This window comes from Anser anser, assembly GCF_964211835.1.
Source record: "Anser anser genome assembly, chromosome: 1".
Taxonomy (NCBI): Eukaryota; Metazoa; Chordata; class Aves; order Anseriformes; family Anatidae; genus Anser; species Anser anser.
In genome coordinates this window covers 90,329,504-90,354,495 of record NC_139720.1, presented here as the reverse complement: position 1 = coordinate 90,354,495, position 24,992 = coordinate 90,329,504, and the positions used below count along the sequence as shown (strand labels likewise).

The 24,992-nt window shown below is 37.4% G+C and overlaps 1 protein-coding gene across 6 annotated transcripts in view; it reads left to right on the top strand.

Annotated features, from left to right (window-relative positions):
- EPHA3 (EPH receptor A3) overlaps positions 1-24,992 on the top strand; it is a 217,795-nt gene that overhangs the window by 14,973 nt on the left and 177,830 nt on the right. For 4 of the 6 annotated variants that reach the window (XM_083838243.1, XM_083838242.1, XM_083838241.1 and 1 more), the window contains exon 2: positions 2,342-2,406. In XM_083838243.1, the coding sequence (XP_083694369.1) occupies positions 2,342-2,406 (65 nt within the window). Of the gene's footprint in view, positions 1-2,341; positions 2,407-15,281; positions 19,279-19,303; positions 19,546-24,992 lie in introns of those variants that run through there. The other 2 variants (XM_083838245.1, XM_083838244.1) reach the window with 2 other exon arrangements.

Below are 24,992 nucleotides of genomic sequence, written 5' to 3'. Positions count from 1 at the left end.
GCTCTCTAGCCCTATAGTGGGGGCATCCAGCTCTTGTGGGGCAGTGGTGGAGCTTCGCTACCTACTGGTGTTAAACCAGCCCCATCCTTTCACAGGCACATGTGGCTTCCACTGAACTGCCCCTCCAGCCTTATTTAATGTGTGCGAGTGTTAGATTACTTGGCAACCTGGTGAACCTTTTTTGAGAGCTAGGCAGGCAGCGGGGCTCTGACATTGTTGAGGTGGCACAGGGAGATGTGGACAGAGATGTTGAGTGCTGATCTTGTGTCCTTCAAAGGTGTGCTCTCACTGCTAGGTTGCTTGGTAAGCCCCAAGAGGAGAACTAGCACCAGGCTGTGACTCTGTTCCTGTGTATTCTTCCAGATGAGACTGATGAATTTGGACTAAATTCATAAATTTCAGGGTGACTGCAATCATGTTTTCAAGAAGCTCATTCTTAACAAATAAATATATTAAGGTTTTTTTCCTGAGTGATTTGCCTTAGCAACATATTGCCAAGTAATTTGCCTCAAAAGTCATACTTCCTTCACCACCACGTATTGCAGATGCACAGCAAATGTATGTCTTATCCCAGGAGATCCATAATCTTGCTTTTGTGATTACAAATTCCCACAGAACTGCACTTTTTCGTTTTGAATTCTTATTAGTATTTCCTTTTTATAGATGCAAACCTTGCTTCATGATAGTCTGCGTAGGGCCCCATGCACTCAATAAAAGACTGATTTCTTTGACTGTGTAGATGATTGAAAACTGAATTGTTGATGAAAATTGGAGGTCAACAAATACAATGCCAGGCTATGTTCTTTATGTAAGATTAATAAAAATGTTTTGGTTATTGATGTAGGTAAAATGCAAAATGCTGTTGTTGTCTTTTAAAGTGTTGTATAACTGCAGGGGAATTTTTTTCACCCATATGAGAAAGCAGATCATTCATGGTAGTATAGTACTGCATATGTATATATGTGTGCATATATATATACATACACACAACACATGCAGATGCATGTATTTGTGGTTGTTGATGACGAGGCCTGGTTTCTAATACTGTATACCTGTTTTTCCCTACTGTGTATCCCAATATTTCTGTATTCCTGTACATCCCAATAACAGGAGAGGAGAGGAAAAAAAAAAAAAGCCTTGATAGCTCTGTTATGTTTTGTTTGTTTTTTAAGTGATAACCAAAATTAAACAGCTACTGAAAGGTCAATGCCAATATAATAAAAATAGGTCAATTTAGCAGATTGATAAGAATAGGAAAGGAAAATGAGGGAAATTATCTATTTTGTTTTCTGTGAGCACCATAAGCAATGTTGTTGTGTTGTATACTAATACCTCAGTGGATTGCATTCATAGAGATGATTCTTCATGATGCTTTTTATCAGTTCTCACCTGTTCTGCTTCATGGTAATAAATAAATGGTTAATTAGGAACCTTTTTGATTAAGCACTTGGAGACTATGACCATGTTAAGGAACTGAATTTATTTTTTGTGTTCGGCAAAAATGCATAAACAGCAAGGATGAATATCCTTCAATTTATTTATTTATTTTTTACATCACATTTTAAAATGGATATAAAAACACTGTGGTTGGATTGGCTGGAAAATGTCTATGTTGGACTGTTTACAAATAAAACCTTCATTCTTCCTCTGAAAATTGGTACATTCCTCTTAAGAAGAAAAAAAAAAGATAATGGCCAGATTAAATACAAATTGATGCTGCTCTTTAAGTAGCTTTGTCTGAACTTGAAGCATTGTAAATAATTACTTTTGTATCTACGGTATTACACATGACATTTAGAAAACAGTTCACTACTACAAGACAATCTGAGAACAAATTAGATCAGAAGGAAGAAGGAGATAAAGGAAAGACTTTAATCAGCATTCATTATTTATTCTTGCATTCTGAGAAAATTATATATGCCAAATACAGGCTTTTAATCAAATAATGATTAAAATATTCAGATCTCACCTATGTGGTTAGATGCATTGACCCAAATTTCAGGCATCCAAGGGGAAAACACTGTAGTTTGTGCAGCTGATGGAACCGCTTTGTTCCTACCCCCTGCTGTAATTAATTTGGACAGAGATCCATTGTTTATTTTTGTCACTTTTTTGTTTTGAAAAGTTCCCGTGTCTGCTGTTCATACCACATTTTAAGATAAACAAGGCAATCCTTTTCATTTGTCTGTCTTTTTCTTCTTTGTAGCTATCTGCCAGGCCACCTGAACAAATCAACTGCTTCACAAGGTCCTCAAATAAACACATCTTTTAGCATGGGTAACTGAGGTTAACTGGGCAGAGGCAACTGAAACTCATTCTTCTTCATTTTGTCTTTTTGTAGTTAATCTGCTGGATTCAAAAACAATTCAAGGGGAGCTGGGCTGGATCTCCTACCCGTCACATGGGGTGAGTTCAGTAGACTGTGAAATGGAAAAGTGGTGCTACAGACCAATGTGCTATTTAACCATTGTTTCCTCTTCAGAGGACACTGTGCAATAGCTGTGGACCTTTGGAGCTTCAAAAATTGTCTGCTCAGAACTTGAAATATAAGGCTTATGAAGTTCTGCTCCCTTTTCTTTAGAACATATATCACAATGCACGTAATCCCCATGAAGAGCTTATTGGAGAAAATGAAAGCAAAAGGTGCATTGAACAAAAAAGTTGTCTTTAAGCACCATTCCTCCCTCTATTCCAGTGTGTACTTCTAAAAGATATCATGGAACTGTTTCATAGTATTACTTGATTACTTACTCAGATGGAAATAGCAGAAGGTGAAAAACTTGTGGACGTAAGCGGGTGATGTAAGTACTCATTTGGTAACTTGGGTGATGAATTGTTCAGGTACTGTTATTTATTAGTTGGAATGTAATGAAAGAAATGTTTTATGTTCTTGAGTTTGTTTGTTTATCTTGTATCCAGAAGTAAAGAAACTGGGTATTCTGTTTAGAAAAGTGCCGTTTTAGAGCCTCTATGCTTTCACATTGGCTAATGCCGTAAATTTTAGATAGCATTTGCCACCATTTTTGCCATCTGAATATCAATTTGTAGCTGTCCGCTGGCACTGACGTCCAGTCACTCTCCAGCTTATTGTTTCTCTGTGTGCTTGTGCATAGGGAAAACAAACAAACAAAAAACCACCACATAATTCTTTATTTTTATGTTGCATAGCACAGATATGCAAGAAAAATCAAGTTCCTACATTTTGTCCCCTGAACAAAAAACCTACTTAGTAGGCTGAAGCCCTAAGGCGCTCAAAGACCTGTGGCTTTTTCTCTTGCTGCCCTTTCACTTGTGCCACCCCAATGGTGCTTCGTTTCCTTCTTCTTAGAGAAGTCTTACTTCAGGTCCGTAACTTTCAATGTCAACTCCTAGAAGCTTTTGTGTATCTTTCAGCCAGTCTCCTTCCCTATGAGTAAACCTCTGCCAGAGCACACTGCCCCTTGTAAGTCTTCGGGAAATGTTGTCTCTAGTCTTGATAAGGGCAAGGAGTTTCTAGCTAGGAGTCCATTGCTTTTCCAAACCAACTTCTTTTTGAATTCTTAGTGTTGGCAGGTGTTTGCTTATTTGTAGGATTGTGAGCATTTACTTTTTGACTATTCTGTAGCTTTGGGCAAGCTGTTACTTGGCCTTTATTACTTTTACAGATATTGGTAGTAATAGTACTTCTGTATATATGCCTTGTGGGATTCAGTTTTTAATATTAAAGTCGTGCCTTATTGATACAAATTGTTCTGTGGGTGTTTAGCAGTACTTAAGGATTAAGGCTTGGTTTATTTTCTGAGTTAATATGTAGATCTCTCTCTCTCTCTCGGAACAAATTGTTCCATTCTCAAGGGGAAGAGGTAGGAAGAGGGTTCAAGTTTCTTTCTAGTGGCTGTTCCTGCTGACTTTTCCCAATAAGAAACCTTTGTAAACAGGATGTCCAAGAGGGAACTCTCCAGCAATTTCAAGCTCATCAGTATTTTGTCTTCACTTGCACTTTTTTTTCCTTTGCAAAATCTTCTTTTTGTTTCTCTCTCGGCTGCCCTGCCCTCTTCTGCTTTACTTTTCTGCTCTGCTCATCTCCTTGCAGCTGTGCAGATCTACTGCTCAGCTCCCTGCAGCTGTGCCTCTCTTGCCTTGGATGCCTAAAGCAGTTGGTAGGGAATGACATACAGTATCTTGGGGGCTATAAGAAAAACAGATGTGCTGCATTACCCCACCAGAAAGGGTCTCCAGCTCTCTAAAAACAATTTTATTAGCTTCTGCAAGTTTGTGTCAGGTAAATCCAGCACAACTTGTTTGTGTCTGTGCGTGCCATTCCTGTTTACTGTAATGTCCATGTATATTGAAGCCAAAGAAAATCATGGAATTTCAGCGATGTTTTTAGAAGTTAATGAAATTCCTAGTTAAAATTAATTACTAGTAAATTGATATAGATCATGTACTGTGTTTTTGTAAGAGAACTAAGACTCTAAACTGTAGCCCTCAAAGTAGTGTGAAATTTTAAGCTTGCATAGTGAAATGTAGTGAAATATAGTATGAAAACACCAGCGTGTATCCTGTCTGAATAGGCGTTATTCTGTAAAATGATGACAACCTGAACATCATAAGAAAGAGACATCTTCTTTTTACAGCCCATTATTTATAGTCAATTAATTAAACCTGGTAAATATGTCTGCATCAGTCTCCAAGCTAACTAAAATATGAACTTAAACTTTAGTGGAAAAACATTATAATAAAGTTGTCACATCACACTGAAAGATTGCTAATAGCACAGTGGTGATTTACAAGGTAAAGGTAATAGAGCTACTCTTGAGGCTGTGATTCACAAATGAGAGTATTGGTGTTGTGCCAATTCTTCTTCAACGTGCAGCAGTGTTCTCATCTGAAGCCATAAATGTCAATATGTTGAGGAGGCTGACGTACAGAAAAAAAAAAAAGAAAAAAAAAATCTAGCCAAAGTGTTTAATAAACCTCTTATTAGGTTAATCATTCTATCTGATCTATACATGATATTGATTGATTTCTGGCAAAACGACCCAGATTGGATGGTTGTCATTTTCTGCATTCTATGGCTATTCTTTCTTCTTTTCGGTCTGACTTGGGCATATATAATAACAGCTTTCCAGAAATTCCTGAATATTCATGTTAAGATTTATAGCTCATTTGTATTCAACGATTTCCGTGTCCCACATAAGAACACTCTGATGGCGGTGTTTTAGTCCATGGTTTAGTAATATCACCCCGTAAGAATGTGATCTCTCCTTGAACCATCCCACACAGCCACAGCCTTGGCGTCAGGAACACCGATCTGGTCAAGCTCGTTAAAATCCCTTAAGTAACAAACATCGGCCCCTCTAGATACTCAGTTAAGAATATAATAGCTGGCTTTGCTGAGGCTTGAGCATGATTGGCAGCAGTCACAAGGCCTGTATCCTGTACTACCATCTCCAGCACCTGCCTAGGCAACCTTTTTGTAATGCCAATCAGTCAAATACCAGTTCCATTTCTATAGGTTTCATTAAAGGGGAAAGAAAGAAGAGCTACTTAGTCTGTGTAGAGTATATTATTGATATGCTGATTAAGCATAACGCAAGTGATCATTAACTGCAATTCACGTAAATTACAGCAGCACAGATGTGGGGGTTGGGAGGATAAAAAAGCAAGTCACTTTAATAATGCACAATAGAAATGTGATGGATAATTCATACAGGACAAAAAGAGTAGAGTCTAAATCCTGCTCTGCATATTCATGTGAGTCGTTGTATTGGTTTCAGTATGATTTTTTTTTAGTAAGAAAGATGTTTATACTTTGAATCTATCTCCGTGTTCTTTGGGAAGTTTGGAAAAATGTCTTTGACATAATAGCAGTGCATTGTTCTGCTGTCACCCAAGTTGTGACTTGATATTTACATGTTTATCACGTATTTATGGACTTGAAATTTCTTGGGTGCTTGTTTTTTGGGTAGTTGGTTGAAAAGTAAAATAAATGTTTGTTTGTTTATTTATTTATTTCTTCCTTGTAGCTAGAGAAAAGAATGCTCTGGCATTTATTGTTATCAAGTAATAGATAATTATTTTTAAACAAACAAAACCCTATCTATACATGATCACAGTTAGTAAATTGTGAGCAAAATTTTAAAATACTGCTTGTGAAACAAAGATACAGCCTTTAATTATGAGAGAAGTTTTTTAGGTCCCTGAGTTTCTTCAGATCCGTCTGACTCAAGAGCTGTGTGTGCTCATTATCGTAAACTTTGGGGCACATATTTCAGCTGCTGACTGTACACTGAACTGTTTTGAAAATCTGGTGTGAATAATTTGCTTTTTCTTAGTGCTTGCTCTCATGATCATTTGGACAAAGCAAGACGTGGATCTCAGTAATGGAAACTTTAGTAAGTATTAGAGGAGGGAAGGATAACATTCCCTGTTTCTGTAATAGCTTGTGTTATGCGAGGAAGGCCAGAACATGCATGATGGAGATTGATGAGAGTTTTTCCATGAACCAGAATTGGGTTAGAATCAAAAATCTTAAGTGCAAATGAGGAAAATGTCTCCTTTCTTACATTTCAAAAGCCTGAAAGTAGTTTGTCACATTAGACTGTGTTACTGCCTACCCACGAAAGCAAAGCGAGTCTCCCTGGCTGCATTTGTTCTGGATGCAATAGTCTGCTAATGTGTGGCACAGTAAAAACTTTTTGGCCCTTTTTTGTGTGATATTGCAGACGAAGAAAAGTCTCAATAAATAAGCATTTGGCTATTGCTTGTGACTAGATGAAGGTAGAGAAAAATTTGGTCACAGTTACATTTTGCCTGTGATTAAGGTACGCTTGGATAAACTGCATTCAGGAATCAGTTATTTAGGTCATTACGAACAGAAAGTTTTTCTGTTTATATGACAGAAGTTTTCAAGATTAATAAGTACTTCCATGAGTACTGGAAATAATGAGGCTTGTTTCCCTGTAGCTTTGCGTCTTGTGGTTCATTGCGTCCTGTGATTGAAGCTTTTCTTGCAGTAGGTCCTTACTGCGGGTGGGTTTCCTGGTGTCATGCTTCAGCCCTCCCTTCAGCTGGGTACACAGAAAGTTTCTTTACCTTACACGTCCTTGATTTTCACTCCCCTGCAGAATCTTAGGACAGCTCAGCCTTAAGTTGTACTTGAAACTGGCCAACAAATACAAAAATTTGTGAACTCACCTAAATCTAGTTTTCTTTCAATACTGATTGATGTCTTCATTTGTGTGTATGTATATGTGTATATATATACACACACACACATATATATATTTTGTCTGAGACACCAATCTTGTCAACTTTTAAGTGATATTGTATTTGAAGTGGGGAGTGTTACCAGACTCACAAGGTAGTAGTGAAAATGTGTTTCAAAATGTACTAAAAACATTATCAAACAATCAGTGTAAGACAAAAGATTGAAACTGAAAAATATCTCTATAAAATGCAAAAAGAAGTACTTTGCTTCCAAAATGAAAATGGGCATGTAATACATTTTCTTTTTCCTACTCGTTAGCAGTGGAATTTCCTTAGTACTTCTGTTAACATTCTGTTAAAACCAGGATTTATGTATGTTTTGCCTGAGGTCTGGTCTCCTTACAACTTCATGTATTTCCTACTGTCACTCTGCCTTTCAGGGCTTGTGTATCAGGTCTGAAATTTAAGCAGACTATTTTGGTGACTGAAAGTCAAACCAACCACTAGGAATTCTGTTTTTGTCAATCATCGACTTTGTTTCGTCTTGCTCTGAATAACTGATTGAGAAAATGTTTTTCATTAATATATTCTGATTTTTTTTAACTTAAATGTCTGCTTTTGGTTTACATTGAAAGTATATTCCTTTCATTTTATTCTTCTTTCTTCAGAATAATAAAAGTGTATTAAAGGATTGTTTTTTTTACTTTTCACAAACTCTTCCTTTCACCTCTGATTTCCTGTAATCAAAAATGCTCTTTGTCCTTTACAGACTTTTTTTTTCCTACTGATAAAACTGTTTGAACATATTTTTATTCATAAGATATAAAGTGAATGATTTAGCTTTGCAGAGGTGTTTAGAAATCTGCCTGTACTAAAATCTGTTCATTCAGATTCACAGCCCAAATCAGAATACTTGAGTCCGTGGATGCTTCCTTTACACTAACTCTGAACGTGATGGATGAAAAATAAAAAGTATTTGTTTCGTACTTTTTCCCCTTTCTGATAGCTGCTGTTAGTAGTAATTTAAAGCTATGAGATATGTGAGATGGTTATGTTAATTATATGAATAGTGTTAGACAGCATTGATCAGTCCTGCTTTCTGAATATATGAAAATTTCGATGCCTACAGAAGCAGTACACGAGTATTCCAGAATAAGAACGTAGTTCAGATATACTTTAGCTGGCTTTGACTTTTGTTAGATTTTTGCTCAATCTCAGCTGCTTTCATTAAGCATGCATTTGAAAGGGAAGTTTAAATGCAAAAATTTAGCTGGAGTTGACTGAACAAATGGGAGAAATGCTTTGAAAAAGTTTGAGATTGCAATGTTAGTTCAAAATTATATTTACAACTTTCTTGCTATAAGTTGTCAGTCATTGTTACGAGAAAGAAATGTGGTTTTAAGATGTGGTGCACTGGAATATTCTTTATACATATTGATTTGAAAATTGTAGTCTCTTGTCTATTCATTCGAAAAATTCAGTTTGATCATAACAATACTGCATTTTGGTGCAATTTAAAAATAGCTTTTAACATAAAGTGAAAAGTGTGCTAATTTCTCATTAACATTAACAAAGATTCCATGATGTCATCATTGAGAGGGGGAGAGCCTTTTTTCCTTTCTTTTGAAATAGAAACAATAAAAAAAACCACAGCTAAATGTAAAATAAGTGCAGTGCTGTTGTTCCATTTTTATAATGATAATTACTGAGGGAAAAAAAAACATATTTCATTAGCCTCATCAGTCATTTTACTGACTGGTAATGGGTTGCTGAAGGTTGGGTATCAGTTTTCTGTGGTTTCCAATAAAAAAAAAAAAAAGCAGGTTCTGGCTTCTATTCCCAGTCTTTAAAGATTGTATTTGGATTTGGAATTGCAGATACTTCAGCTTGCTTTTTTTTTTTTTCTTTTTAGCTTTCAAAGCTTAGAAACGGCATCATTCCCCTCATGGGCAGAGTTTTATTTCTGTCAGTCCTGTCAGCATAAATGCAGGCCATTTGTGAGAAGTTCTCTCAAATGGCTTGATCACCATTAGATATTTTTCCCTTTGTAAAGAAATGCTTACTCTATAATTTTGTTCATTTTCTGTTGTGCTGAATTTATTCGCATAAAGCAGAATAAAACAAAGTTAATAGAGTAACTGTCATGGAATGCTACATTATTTATCAAAGGGGCACGCTGCAGTTGGTTTTAAGACTGCTTTTACAACATCTAGATGATAATGCTAATTATAATCTCCATTTTAAAATGACCAAAAATGTTTATGCCAGATAGCATTCCTGGGTTTGTGCATTATTTTTTACAGTCTAGATGCTTTTGGTAGGTCTTTTTTTTTCTTTTTTTTAGATTTCTGAAAAATAACATGAAGTGAGTGTCATCGTGTAGTACAGTATTTTCTGGCAGGAAATTTAAAATGACTTTTGAAAGGTATGGAGAAGTAAAGGTATAAGTGCACTGATGACTTGCTGGGTCTCATGCTGAAAGGATGAGGCTGAGACTGCAGCAGTCTGCAGGCAGGAGAGGCACACATCAATTCACCCCCCACACCTCAGGCTGTTTTATTAAACATTTTAGTAAAACAGCCCAAAGATTGTGTTTGCAGATTTCCTAACCAAGTGTCCTTTCCAGACATAGCCCCTCGGCCTCCATCAGCTGCAGCCCTGAGGGCTGGTGAGGAACCTTGGGCTGTGGCCTGAGGGAATGGCCGTGGAGTGACGGGCGGGCTGCCGCCCTGTCAACACCCGTGGGCCACTACCACCCAAACGGGCTTTCTGCACTGTGCCTAGATGCTGTCTTAGGCATAACATAGTGATTAAATTCAGGAGATTTATTTGGGTCACTTGGTCCTTTTGTCCGTGTGTCGCTTTGCCCTTCGTAACTGCTATTCCTCCATGTCCCACAGACCAGAACTGCATTTCAGCTGTTGGATTTGCAGAGGCCGAAAAGGATAACTTAAGACATGCAGAACGGTTGATAGTTGCCTGCTAGCACGTGTACATATGGGCCAGTGCTGTGCTGCTCTGTGGTTTGTGTGCCATTGCATTAGACAAGTAGGGGCAGTCAATGTCATCCTTCCTCAAGGGGCTGGTGATTGATTTTAGTCAGGCTTCAGGGAAAAAGAGGAATCGCTCTGTCTATATTCTCATTTCTAAAGGACATAAATAAAAATCCCAAAGTGAATCTTTAAATCTACAGGACAATAATTGCTTGCAGTAGTTGTATTACTGAAGCTTTCTAAATTAGATGTGAGCTTTCTGTATAGAAATGCTAGGGAATGGTAGGAGATATGGTTCTCTTTTTTTTATATATATATACTTTATCAGTTCTTTGACTTAGAGCATTTTGGGTAGATTTTAATGAACAATCTTTATTTAGGGTCTGTTTAGACTTCACTGATACGGACAAAAAGTTCTGGTGGGTTAAGTGCTTCAAGGTCTGATTGTGTTGTATAATTATTACTGGTTGAAAATGTCAGTGTTGTTTGTGGATCAGGCTGCAGAGTGATGTAATTAAGAATCTACTTTTCACTTGGTATCTTTTCTTAAACTGTGATATTGAAATGTGTCTCATTTTCAGACATGTAGGTTATCAGAGAAATGAAGAAATCTTTTGGAAGAGTTTCAAGGAGGCCACCTAGTCCACCCAGCCTCCTGCTCAACGCAGGACCCTTGCTAATGCAGCTACGGTGTTGTGTTAGTGGACTCCAGGAAGCCTCTGAGGTGGAGATTCCACAGGCCCTGCGGGCAGCCTGTTCCAATGCTGCAGTCTTCTGAGTGACAGGCTTCTGCTTGATACCTGTTGGCATTTCTCAAGACACAGTTTGATGCCATTTTCTCTTATACCATCTGCTTCTACTGAGGAGAGTTTGGCTGTGTTAAGCCCCCTTCAAGATTTTGCAGTCTGCAATTAGATCATTGCCTGGCTTTCCCTTTACAAGACTGAACAAGCCCTGCTTCCTCACTTCATGTGTTTTTTCTCCCCTAACTGTCTTGGTATTGAGCAGTCTTACTAATTGTAATGCTATGCTTACCGATGAACATGCGGACAATGCCTACTAGAATGGCAGAAAGGATCCAAGGACAGGATGAAGCAGGAGTGTACATACCTTGTCTATGTACTGATTAGGTGTTTCAGTCTAGAAGCAGTTTACAAGCAACATCACATTTTATTTTAGGTATTTACCCTTTACCACCCAGAGGTTTGACAAGTAGAACCAAAATGGGTTCTGGAGGAGTTAAGATTTCTTGGGAAGAGATAGTAACAGCATACTGTCTCTTAGGTCTCCATAGTTCCTAAAAATTAGAAGTCTCGTCCTATACTAGCTTGTTTTCCAAAACCTCTTGTGAGGGAAGATAAATTTGTCTAGAATCTGAATGTTTTCTTTTCCAATCGGACAAACATTTTCCATGGTAGCTGAGGATCTTAAGCTTGTGTTTTCTGCCTGAAGGGGAGATTTCATGTAAGATTCAGTGGCCAGGAGCATTTTAAGGACAATACTTTTTTGATTTGAGTGGTTTGTTTTTTTTGTTTGCTTGTTTTTAAAAAAAAGTCAAACAAATGTTTCCTGAGGGTGAATAGGGCACAAAAAAAAGAGGGATGAGGTAATAATGGAAGCTAAACTGAAGTGAAAATGAAATCTCTGGGTGGAATGACAGTCAAAGCATATGTGGAGAGAGGTGTTAAGTGTGAGGGCGAGTGAAGACTCTAGATTGAAATCTGTAGAAAGCAACCCATATTTAAACTGCTGGTGGAGCTATTTCTGCTGCCTTCAATCTGGAAGACATGGATCTTTATTCCCTACTGTTGCATGGGAAAGAAGATACCACAACAGCCTTCGTCTTCCAGAGGCAAGGCAGGACCCTTTGGTTTCTGCTTCTGAAGGAGAGAGCTTGGGTTAACTGCTAGCATCCCTCTGACTCCTTCCTTCAAACTGCAGTGACGTTTGTGCCTGTCATCTCTTCAAAACACTGCCTTCCCGAACCTGTGTGTAAATATTTGCTAGGAGTTCAAATAAACAGGATCCTTGCTTTTCCCCTTTTCACAGAGCACAAAATTAAAATCCCAACCAGAACTTCAGAAGTTAATTTTCTTCGTGGCTGTGTAGTTTCATACATTATGTGCAGTGCATTCCATCAAACTTACGGGATGTGTAACCTGGCAAAGCAAACATTGCTACTGGAACTTGAGCGTTTATATTCCCTGATATCCTTGTGTTACCTGTTTAACTTTCTTTAATATTCTTGTGACAGTTTATTAATAAATGTAATGTATCCATGACAGTAATTTAATTTTACTCTGAAACCTGGTAATAAATGTTTGAACTGTACAGCATTTATGTCGAAGTGTTTTAGCCTGACTAAATGTTTAGAGGAGAGGCTGAGCTGTGCTTCTCCTGCTGGCACTGTAATTTAGCAGCGTATATTCAAAAGTAAATGGTTTTCAGATTAGAACATCCTCTTACAATGAAACCATCCAGAGGGGTGAACATTAATGAGACTGGTAGAACAGTACTATGCAGATGAAGGACAGATGGGTGGAGAAGTAGTCTATGCTCAAAACGAACGTGCAGCCCAGGTGGAAACTGAACTGCGTGACTGATTTGCTAGGACAATATGACTTCTGCATAATTTCTGTTTTGTAGACTGAAAACTAACACATGCAAATACACAGGGGTATTGGCTTTAAAGCACGGAGTTCCCAACAACAATTCACAAATCGTGGAACAAACCGGTTACTGAACTTCAGTACTGTGAAATCTTCAGTTTACATGCTATTTTAAGAGGCGGTTGTGCATTGTCTTTCTAATGCTGTAATAGAAGGTGGATTGTGGGTTACCCCACTTCTGAGCCTCTGAGGAGTTTGTGGTTTTAAAGCATTGATAACTAAAATGAAAGCAGAAACTGAGCAAATTATGGAAGTAGAAAGTAAATGCGGAGTTTTGGTGTTTTTAAGATTTTAGGAAAACTGATAGATGTGTGGCATACTAAATCTTGAGAATTCAGTTGCATGTGACTGCACTAGTGCAGTGTCTTAATTTAGAAGGTGGAGGGCAGCATTGAACTCAGAGCTAACTTATTTTGTTAAACCACTTATTAATAGAGATGCAAATTGAAAGATCTGCAATTTGTGTTGTGTAGGTTAAAAAGTGGTGACTTTGAGGACTGAGCAAAGAAAATAAGGTTTTACTTGACTGAGAGTTTTGTTTTAATAGGAAGAATGGCAGATCTCTGTATACACGGTGTAAAAGACTATATATCTATTATTAAGTACATAATCTGTTCAGGTTTCTGTCCTTTTAGAAAGTGAAAGAATTCAACAAAGGGGCAAGGAACCATCTGAACTGAAGGTATGCCCTCAGATTCTTTTGCAATGACTGATATACAGAAGTTTGCAGGATTGTCTGCCATCCTATTTTATGTTATATATAAAATTTATATTTAATTGTTTCTGACATGTTTGGAAATGAACTTTTTAAAAACCATATGCATTTTAACTGGTGCATGTTAGAATTATTTACAAACACTGGTCAAATGTGATGTGTGTTTGTTTAACCTAGTTTACTAGTTGAGTTAAAGGCAGTACTGTGACCAAATGTAAACAAGTTTTGGCATGGCCACTTGCAATGTGTTTTATTTATAAATCAAATTCATTTAGTAAGAAGGGCACTGGCTTTTTTCTATTTGGTTATGCCTTGTTTGGAAAAACTGATTTAAATATACAGATTCAAGCCTTCCTTTTGCATTCTTCTGTAAAACAGAGATTTTGAATTAAAACCTTGCATCTCCTTTTCTTCTTATTTTCGTGTTCAAATTCAGTAAAAGGTCCTCATCCGGAAGAGGCCTAGGAAATAGACAAGAATCAGTCCGCTTACAATTTCTGTTCCTTTTATTTATAAAACAAAACAAAAGCAGGGAGAAAAACAAAACTATGCGTGATAGCATTCCATTCAACTTACCTTTTTACTGTTAAACTTCCCTCCTTTGCCATTACAGGAAAAACACAATAATCTTCTCGTATTTCTTGCCAGCAAATGCTTTGGTCCAACTTGTTTTGTCGTCTTGTTTCATATATCCACGTTGTACCAACTGCATGGGAGGAGTCTGCGGAATGCAGTTAAATGCCAGACCGAGCATCTACTGAAGTCCCAAAAAGGATGGGAACAGTGTAGAGGTTTTCTCCTGTGCTTTGCTATGGATTGCACAGAATTAATTCTGTGTGTTCTCAAAGTTGAGGGAACAATTTTATGTATATGACTGTATACCTTAGCTATTCTTTTGAGACACAAGCATTCTTCACTTGATTTGTTGACAGCCTTCTATCAAAGGTTCACCTGGTTTGAAGTCATCTTGTGAGATCCTGGGGAGATTGACGACAATGCAGGGATGTTCTCTGAATGTGGTGTTGGTGTGCAGCTCTGGGACCTTTATCTGTGTGTATGCAGATGCATGCTCACATGCACTGCATTACTAAAAATGATTATAAAAATATATGATTAAAAAAAAAAGAAAACTTACACAGTTACAGTGTTAGAATTGCATCCTGCCACATTTAATTCCTACATGGGTCATGTGAGAAGGGCTTTCACTGAGCTGCTCCACTCAAGCTGTAGTCCACTTTAACGATTTCAGTACCTACGTGGAGGACAGCCATTAAAAATGTCCAACTCAGGAAAAGCCTCTAGATAAAGCTCTGCATCCCTAAGCATAGTCAGAGGAGCACCGGATTGGAAAAAAAAAAAAAGACACAAAGTCAGACTTGCTCATTTCTCACTTGCAAAGAAATGATTTGTTCTAACAAACTTCCTTTGATTTTGGTGGGTTTCTGAGGTGTGGTACCATAGTACTTGGTTGGAATTTAAAAGGCCTTACAAGTATGTGTATGCTTGAAAGTCAGTGTTTATGTTCCTAGCAATTAAAATCCTTGTGAACATCTCAAACATGTGATTCTGCATTTGAGAGGAATGTGTGTATGTATTTACTGTATTTTCCACCAAAATGTGATTCTGCATCCCAATAAAAAAAAGCAAAACAAACAAAAATGTATTAACAGCATTTGAAAATTACAGGGGGGGGGGGGGCAGAACTTCTGCAATATCTTCTATTAACGATACAGAGGAAAGTGTTACAGGACTAAAATACTGGAGGTGGAGGTGGGAAGTGCCCAGCTGCTTCTGAATATATATGTAACAGAAGACTTTTTCAGGTTAAATATGTCAGATGACAAGATGATGTTAGGTGGTCTTTGCTCTGTGGCCTCACAAGCAATGCCACAACCATTCTGATAGCTGACATAGTTAACTTCCCATCTGTATGGTTTTAACAATGTGGAGTAGTTGAAAAGGTTTATATAGAAAAATGAAAGAGGAATAATGAAAAGGATGTCTAGAATAGTGACCCAGGTAAATTGCCTAAACTTAGTTCTTAGCAGGAGACAATTACTTTTATCATATCAACTCTGTCACATTGGACAATCTGAAAGCTGGACAAAGCTCTAAGGTCTGTAGTGTACTGAAGTTGTTGTTAACCTACCCATGAACCCATTTTAGTCATAGGAATTGTTGGATTTACATTGTAACTAAGAGTAAAACACAGCTATGTGCAAGTAATGCTCCTGCATTGAACCAGAGACTGCATAATGCCTTTTTTATTTCCTACCTCTGTCATCCTAAATGTGAGTAATGGTTTGTAAACGTGATGTACCAAAATGAATATAAACTGTTATAATTTGGCAGCACATTTTTGTGACATGACATTCAGTGGGGTAAAGTCATGTCTGGAAAGGACAGAGGTGAACTAAGTGTCTGAAGAGAAATCATTGGTTCAAAACGGTTATTAAATGCCTTTGTTGTGGAAGAGAGGATGAATACAGAAATGTAATAAGTAATCACCGATGGGTTGTGTGAGCAAGGTCCATAGTGTGTTGGGAGACTGGAAAGGTTATGGAATGGTTAATGACAATATTAAAATGACAATACAGTAAGACTGCCAAAAGGTCAAAATAAATAATAAAGACATATTGTAGTATCTGAGAGAAACAGGGCAATAAAAAAAAATAGTGAAGCATCTTTAGAAATAACCCAGGATAATTTGATTAACATAGAATTTGCATAAAACCATAATTAAATTAGAGTTGTTTCTGTATCCACAAATTTCTAAAAATGTGTAAACCAAGAGTAATGCAAGAAAGATCATATTGGGCTAACTGACTGTGGGGATGGTTTAGCATTAGCTTGTTTCGGTGACCTTTGGCATTTTGTGCATGGAAAAGAGCGGGAATACTATGGGGGAAAAACAGTAGGTAACAGATGCTGTAGGTTATAGCAATGTAATAGATGTCTACAGCAAATGTTGCACAGAAGGAGATGGAACTAAGGAGAAGAAGAGCCCCAGACAGTAAATTCAGGAAGATGGAGGAAAAAGCAAAATGAAGTATCCATATTTGTGGATGAAGCAGAAAAGATGATGGAAAATAGAAAAAGAAATGTACTATGTCACTATATGAAATATTTGGGTTCTGAACAAAAGACAAGCTTCAAGCCAAAGAGATCATAGAGCATTTGCATTTGTCTAAGCAATCTTAGGTTAAAATATACAGCTATGTATGAGCAACCTGTACACTGAAAAAGCCAGCCAGCAGCTTTCTCCTGCTGTTTGTTAAACCAGCAGAAGAGAATCCACGTGTGCTTCATGCCCATGGTCTTTCTGGCAAGATGGTCCTTCCTCTCCAAAGGGCTCTCTGTGCTCCCCAAAGGTGGAGATAACCAGGGGGCTGTGCTCAGAGCAGTGTCTCTTCCCGTAGCAGCCCTCTCCAATGCTTTCAGAAGTTTGACTTAGTTGATGAAGTATAAACTTGCCATCAGCTCTGACTTTTAATAAACAGTGCTTGTAAAAGCTTATCAGTGGTTTTAAAACAGTCTGCGTTGCTCTGTATCTGCAGGTCTGTTGTTTCTCTGGTGTTCAGTGAAAAGTGTGATTAAAAAAAAAAAATGAAAAATTGGGATATCCTGTGCTGTTTGAAACCACTGTTTTACTGCTGGGAATTCTCTTTTTTTTTTCTTTTTTTACAGTTACTTTATTCCAATGTTTAGCAGATATCTTAATGGGTCAAATGAGTATAGAATTCTGTCCAAAAATATTACCATATATAGCAAAATTTTTATTCTTTATCCCCATTGTTCTGAACCTAGTAGAAGCTCTCTGTGGTCTTCTTTCTCTGAAGGTCACATAAATGTGGATAACTTTATGATCCATCCACACACTCACCTTTTTGCCTGATGAAGTACTTGAAAATGCAGATGATGGATGTGCAAAGTTGTGTATAGTTGATACTATAGGCAGCCTTTTCAGCATACAAACACATACCTATTTCATAGCCTTACAGCACATGCTTGTTATCTGTGAGCTGCATAAATCTTGACAGTTTTGGTTTATAATGAGTTTGTTTCATGAATTGATTTTCAGGTGCTTTCAGCCGTAGTTTCACAAAGATTGTTTCTGGAAGGCTGAAGAGAAAACTCTAGAAGAAAGTAGCTAACTAAATGTCATGTATATCTTGTGAAAATTAAATTTTTGCCCCAGTTGACTCTGGCAGAGACAAAAGGATGATATAGTCACAGTTGTAGAAGGACTGGATGTCAGACCATGATGTAGGATGTGTGTGTGCAGTATAACTTGTATTACCTCTGTCCGTCTATGCAGGAATTGACTGAGTCCACTTGGCCATGGGAAATTGTTGCTTTGGTATTCTTTAAGGGGTTTTTAGGTTTCTTTCTGCTTTGCATAAGAGAAGGCTTTTCTCTGGGTCTGGGGAAGAAATATAAAACATTTGGTTAACATAAAAGTTATTACATCTCCTTTCCCCGTGGATCTGTCAAAAGAAACTGCACCACTTTCAGAGGGTTCCTAAAATCCAGTGGTATGAAGGTGAAATCAGATGTCATCAGCAGGTCAGGGAGCTTAGTAAAAGTGAGTCTAGTTCTCACTTAAGTCTTTAAATGTCAGCTTGCATTTTTCTGAGTGCAAGTATTTTTTCAGTCTGTCCGTTCATCTTTCTACATGTTTTGCTTTCCTTATTAAGACTTCCAACTGAGGCACATGCCATTTTTCCTTTAGCTTGCATGACTTGTCATGCAGAGGTTTCTAGCAGCTCATTTAGAGCAATATTCTTGCGCCAGAAATGCAGCTTGTACTGGAAGGAGGGAAGGATGCAGGGAGCAAAGACCTCCATGTATGTGTTGGAAGCAGAAAAAAAGAAAGGGGTGAGTGAGAACTGAGGATGCAGGGAAAGTGTCTGCGCAGTTTAATGGCATGCAGATTGCTTTTTCTAGGGAATTTAGGCAATTTTCTAGAGTATTAATGTTTGGGTGCTGTGGCAGTTACTTCACTGAAGAATTTTACTTTATCAGATGTCTATGATATGTACGTGCACTTGTGAGAGGGATTTACCCCTTCATTAAAAGCAGTATTTTGGGATTTAAACCTGAATAAAAGTGGTTGCATCATGGAGACTAAAGTTCCCTCGTCGTCTTCTCTTTCTGCTTTTTGTCCCTAGTCCCCCAGGACAGAAACGGAGGTGAAGTTTCTGCTGTTGATTTTCTGGAGAAATCAATACTTTGATCTGTAAGGGGCTCTTTTTTTTTTTTTTTTGTGTGTGTGTGAATGCGATGTATCAGTTTAGGACTTTAGATTCACGCATTTCAGACAAATTTTATGGAAGAAGAGTTTGTTCCCATGTGATGTTATTTAGTTCCTTCTGTGTTTGTTTCTGATGTGCTAAGCTGTGGAAGATCTCTCTCAGCTGTGGAATAAGGTCTTGCTTTGCATTTTGAGGATGGTAGCACCAGCAGGTATCAGTTACCATTCAAGAGGAGTCTCAGGTGCTGGCAGTTTTGTAATTTGTGAATTCTTTTGAGGACAAGTTTTGTTTTGTTTTGCCTCTCATTTGTGCTGTAGTAGTATTAGAGTGAAAAGAAAAGCTGTTCTCCATGTTGCTGATTGCCTTGACTGGCAGCCAGTAGAAAAAGTCCTGACATTGCTACCAGGTTGCAGCAGATAAGTACATTGTTGTAATTTCCTACTCTGGAGATACAGGTAAGTTCTAGGGAGTATGTATTACATGTTTTAGTAATTTGATTAAATCAATAACAGGGAAATAGAGTGTTTTCATCACTTCCATTGCAGAAAGTCTGCCTTATGAAGGATTTGCTGCTGATGAACTGATGTCGTGATGCTTAGTGCCAGATGCTAACGTGGTAGCTCTACTTTCTGAGTAGAAATTCCTGGTTGGAGTAGGAACTGTTACCAGTCATTTAAAAACAGCAATAATGTTCTTCCCCCGCCAGCAGCTCTGGGAGCATGGTAATAGCTTATGGCATTTGGTTAAAATTATTAGCTGAAGTATATGGCACTCAATATAAAAATATCTTACAGATCAAGGATATTTATTGTTACAGGTTGCTATACAAATCTTGTCTTTTCATCATGCAAATGTGTCCAGGATTTTAAGTATATGCAAACTAATTTTAAAAAGAATCTCTTAAAAGACCATGAAATATGGATATTTTGTCATAAACTAATGTTTATTACATTAGAACCTGCAGTGCTAAGCAGTGTGTTGGTGTAGCGGAGTAGTCAATAGTAGCAAATGTGAACTGAAGGAACTGCTGTCAAGTCTTGGAAACCAAATTTTATTTTACTGGAAATTAAAAAAAAAAAAGTTGTACCATTCCCAAAGAAAGTATTAAGTATTAAAATAATTCAGTTTAATTCAAATGAAAGCTGCAGATCAGATCAGTGTATCGATATCATGTTCTTTATGATTTATGGTTCTGGAATGAATGTGAAATTAACTTAATAGGCATTGATCTCGTACTGTAATGTATTGACAATGTGCAATGTGATATCTGTCTTCCAGATTTTGACTGCTTTCTTATTGCTCTTAAAGGTTATTCCTTCTAACTTGACTTTTTTATTTCTTAATGTGAAGAGAGAAGTGAGCATTCTGGCCTTGCTCTCCTTACTGTTGTGAACAATTTGTTTGGCTTCATTGGTGTTAGGTGATTTGCTCTGGACTATTTTCCCTTTAATTTTCATCTGAAAAAGTAAGTCTTCATCAAATGCCTCACTTCAGAAGTCTGCATAGCAAAATAAGACTTTTTTGATGATTATATGTATAAAAGTCTCACCATGTATGCAGAGGTAAAATCTGGGTGATAAATTTCTTTGCCTGGATCATTTTACTTGCTCTATATTCACTGATCTATTTCCATTAAGTTTATTGCTTTCATTTCATGGCTCTGAATAGTTTCAAATAGCTTCTTTGAAAAATCATCAAATCACATAAGTGTGTTTTATTTTATAAACTTTGCAATTTAAATTGCCATATAGGCTGCAGTTAGACATCACAACAGTGTTCAGTTTAATGTTAGTTTTTCATAAAATTACCTCTAGCTATTTGGTGCTTGTAGGCATAGGAAAACTGTTCTAGATACTGTTCAGAGCTTTTGGGTATTTCCCTGATCCATTCAGATCTGTTCTAAGGAATAGCTGCAAGGAATGGCTGCAAGGAATAGCCATATAAATGCCTCTCCAGTGTCACTTCCATAGTGAAGGAGAAAAAAACACAATATTGTCTATCATATTGTCACATATTCTACAAAATCCTTTTGGGGTTGGACTTTCTTCCTAAAAATAATAGGCATTTCAGACCACATAATAGCTTCAGGTGAGATGTAGGCATATGGTGTGCATTGGGAAAAAGTCAAATTTATCAAGTTTAGATTCATAGTGCTTCTGATCATGGCAACTTAGTTTTAAGAAACAGAAGGTGTTATTCCATATTTTAAGCCTGGTCAAATTCTAATTTCTAATTTTCAGTAAAGTGTAGTAAAATGAGTATTTCTTGAGGGAAGAGAAGGAACTGTTACTCTTGTACACTAGTAACTTGCAGTGGCATTGATTTAACAGCTCTAATCTGAATCGATTCAGTATAACACAGAGTGGTTCTTATATAGGTCCTGCTACGGGTTGGTGTATGGGGCTTGGTTTCGTTCTGTGAACTCCTGTCATGGAGTCTTCTGGTAGTGTTGAAGTAAATCCATTTAGGATATCAAAGTCATGAGAACAGAATGTGCTTGTGACTGACAGGTAATTTGCAATGAGCTTTTCCAGGGCTGCAGCATAATTTCAATAGCAGCTATAATCATAGAGTCTGAAGGGTTTTGAATGTGTGCGCGCTTTAGTGAATTTTTTTTCTTCTTTGTTGATTTAAATATTAATAGGAAATTCACTGGGTGCAAGTCTGATCTCAATTATACTACCTTTTACCATAACATTACTCAGTTGATTTCAGAGGAACAGCTCTTATATGCTGTAGTTACACTGGTATATAAGCAGTTCTGGTTTTGTTTGGTTTTCTTCTATTTTACGGCAGGCTTTCCTCATTGTAAGAGAATAAATGCTTATTTTAGAATATTGTTAATAAAATCACATTTTCTTCTCAGGCAGTCACTACACAGAAGTGAGCAAATCTATCTAGAATCCTGACTTAATAAAGCTGTGCTGTTGATACAGCACGTCATTGTGTCAGGCTAATTTTGCAGGTTTCTTGCAACTAAGAACCAACCTTCTCGCCCCCCCCCCCCCCCCCAGTGTTTTCCCCCTTTTTCTTTTAAAGCACAGGCACATCAGTGGTTAATGTGAAATACTATCATTTTCCAAAATGAGTAGTCTGTATTATTTAGTGGTAATAACAAGAGAATTTGTTCATTGCGTAGCTGCAGTGTCTCACTAGTATGGTTTTTGTTTTTTGCAAAAAGAAATGAAATGCCAGACAGCCCTTGGCTGAAAACAAACAAACCAAACAACAACAACAAAATTTTTGGTGGGGTGTGACAAGGTGAATAGGAAAGTCAAGGAGAAAATAGTTTTTTGTTTCCTGATGGTGATTTGTGCCACTTGCTGCAGTATCAAATAAGAGTGAAAATTAAACAAATGGTATAAGAAGTAAAATTACTAAGATACGGAATTTTAATCTGAGCTCTCATACCTTGAAGCATGATTTTTACTGTATGTTTCAAAAATGTGGAGATTCTTGATATTTGGAAATAAATAACTTGTATAACCGTTGTTGCTATACTCCCTGGACTTTGATTCTCAGATTTTGTGTCAAGTGATTTTGAGCAGAAATTCTTTAATTTTCTGTTAGTGTGGTTTGACACATTTGACTACAAGATAATCTTATGTTATCACTTTCAAAGAGTAAATTGGCTACCAGTAAAGAGCTTAAGGTAGGCGTTTTTGTTTAAAATTAACTAGTAAACTTATTCAAGGATGCTTCACCAGAATCATATTAAATAAACTTAGGGTATTGGACCTACAAATGCAGAAACTTGTGTGAGCTATATCCGTAGGCATCCTCAAGAATGTCAGAGGGTAACTTGCAGCAAAATCCATATATTTGAGCTTCTGTGAGCAATTATGACCATTTGTCTACATTATATAGAGTTTATCACAGAGTGGAATAGTGTGGTCCCTGGAACCTGGGGACAGGAAAAATAAGTTGTGAGATTCAAAAGATACCACAAATGCTTTAGCACGTGTAAGCTTAGCTGGAATTCTTTCAAGGCAGAGCTTCAATTCAGGAAATGCAAATGTTGGAGTTTGGTGGAATTATCCCAGCAAAAATCTGAAAGAAGTAGCAAAAATTCCATTCCAGTGGATGAGGGACTCATTTTAGGAAGAAAAAAGGTGTTTTATCATGGACGATTGAGGATGGCTGTTCAGTATTATGTAACACCTTGCAATTCTCTACAAAATTGTTTTCAATGTTACTTTTCATTTGTGAAACGTGATCTGTATGCTGTGCACCCATGATACATTTATGGCTGATATATTTATCAGCTGTCATAACGACACAACACATTTTAGAGTTTTAGCATTTTATTGCATGTATTTGACTTAAAATGCTTATTCATCTCCTTTCATGGTCAAGTAACTGTATGTCATACATCAGAGGAAAACAGAAAAAGGATCATCTTTGGTGTTGTCTTTTATGACTTGCAGCTTGACACTAAAATAATTTTCTTGCCATTTTTAAATTTGCATAAGTATAAAGAATGAACATGACCCTCCATACAAGGTTTTTGTAGGATCAAAGTAGTTAACATTGTATTTCAATCACATCCATAGCTGTTAAAGCTTATATCATGAAAAATTCGCAGACAACATTCAACAGGGGAGGACTGCGGTGTGATAAGAGAGGACAGGATATTAAAAGAGATTATATATCCAAAAAAGAGATATTTACTGTACTCAGAAGCTGCAGCACGGATGTCGAAAAATGAAAATGGAAAATTAGCCTGGAAATGACTTGCAGATAAAAAAAAAAAAAAAGAAAAAGAAAAAACTCAAGACAATTGAAGGTCAAACAGTGACAAATTTTGCATGTGAGTGAGAGACAGGGCTTTGTTAGTTCCTCTGGTTTTCTGTTGCTCTCTGAACTTACTGCCCACTGGTCTCGAATGCTGAGACAAACTTCCTTAGTCCTCTCCTCAGGCATTCTTGAGGTGTATTTGGGTCTGTGGCCATGGTAGAGGCAACAGTGCAATGTGGAATTGGATGCACAGTCTCCCAGGCTTTCCCAGAAAACTGAATTGCAGACTGTTTTAAGATCATGAAATAAAATAGCCCCCAGTTCTATTTTTCTGGGGCAGTTCTCACTGTCAGCCACACCTCTTCACCCTAAATTTTACGTATTTAGCTCTGGGTAACTGACACAGCATTTCACAGCATCTCTGAATTTGTCCCAGAGTTTGTCATAAATACCTGATAGTTCATTGTCCTGTTGTCTTTAGCCTGCTTGTGCAAATGCAATGAACAGGATTTTATTTTCTTCTATAAATACTGGTTTACTCAAAGCAGATGTTTTATGACAAAGAATTTGAGGGAGTAGCACTGAAGAGATGTGAATTAAAGCCTCTTGAGAGGAGCACTGTGTGGAGAAAAAACTGAGGCATGTGGGGGAAAACTAGTCCGGTAGTATTTGTGCCACCACAGCTGACAAACTGAATGTGTTTGTTTTGGTGAAATGCCCTGACAGTAGTCAGTGTCATTTATGTAAGGTGACTGAGATGTTATGATGGAGCTCAGAGTATAATTTGTTGTATTAAACTGTTTTATGGTAAGATTTCATTAGTTCCTAAACAATATCTGAATGTAATAAAATAGGGAGAAAATATTTGTAGGTAACTCTAGTACTAAAAATGAGTGCTGGGAGAGCTATAAGACACAGAATTAGGTTGAAAGGGAACAGGTGGATCAGAAGCAGAAGTACTTTTTAGGGATTGGTACAAAGGCTCATTACTTTCCCCTCAAAAAGTAACAGTCTAGAATATGTCTTCAAGCTTGTCTTTGCATCTCTCTCCCCTTATCTGATCTATGAAGTACACAAAAAGAATGCTATAGGCAGAAGAGAGTTAAAGTAGCCAAGGCTGTAGCTGGGTACCCCAGCCTTATAGGACACCCTGTTGGAGGGGAGATGGCGAGCAAGCAGCAAACCCATTCCCCTCAGGACTGACTGCTGGTAGTTCTGCCTCGATACAGCTAGAGCTCCTGCAGCAATGGGTGTAAGCTGAGTGGATATTGCATTAGTATCTACATGTTCAATAGTCCTCTTTAATGCTTTTAAAGCTTGCTATTGTGGGCTTCTCAGAGAGAAGTTAATAGGCCTGTAAGAATTGTGGTCAGGGGTGCTTTTTATAGTATTAGACTGCTTTGTAGCTTTTTTATAGGGATAGGTATTTTCA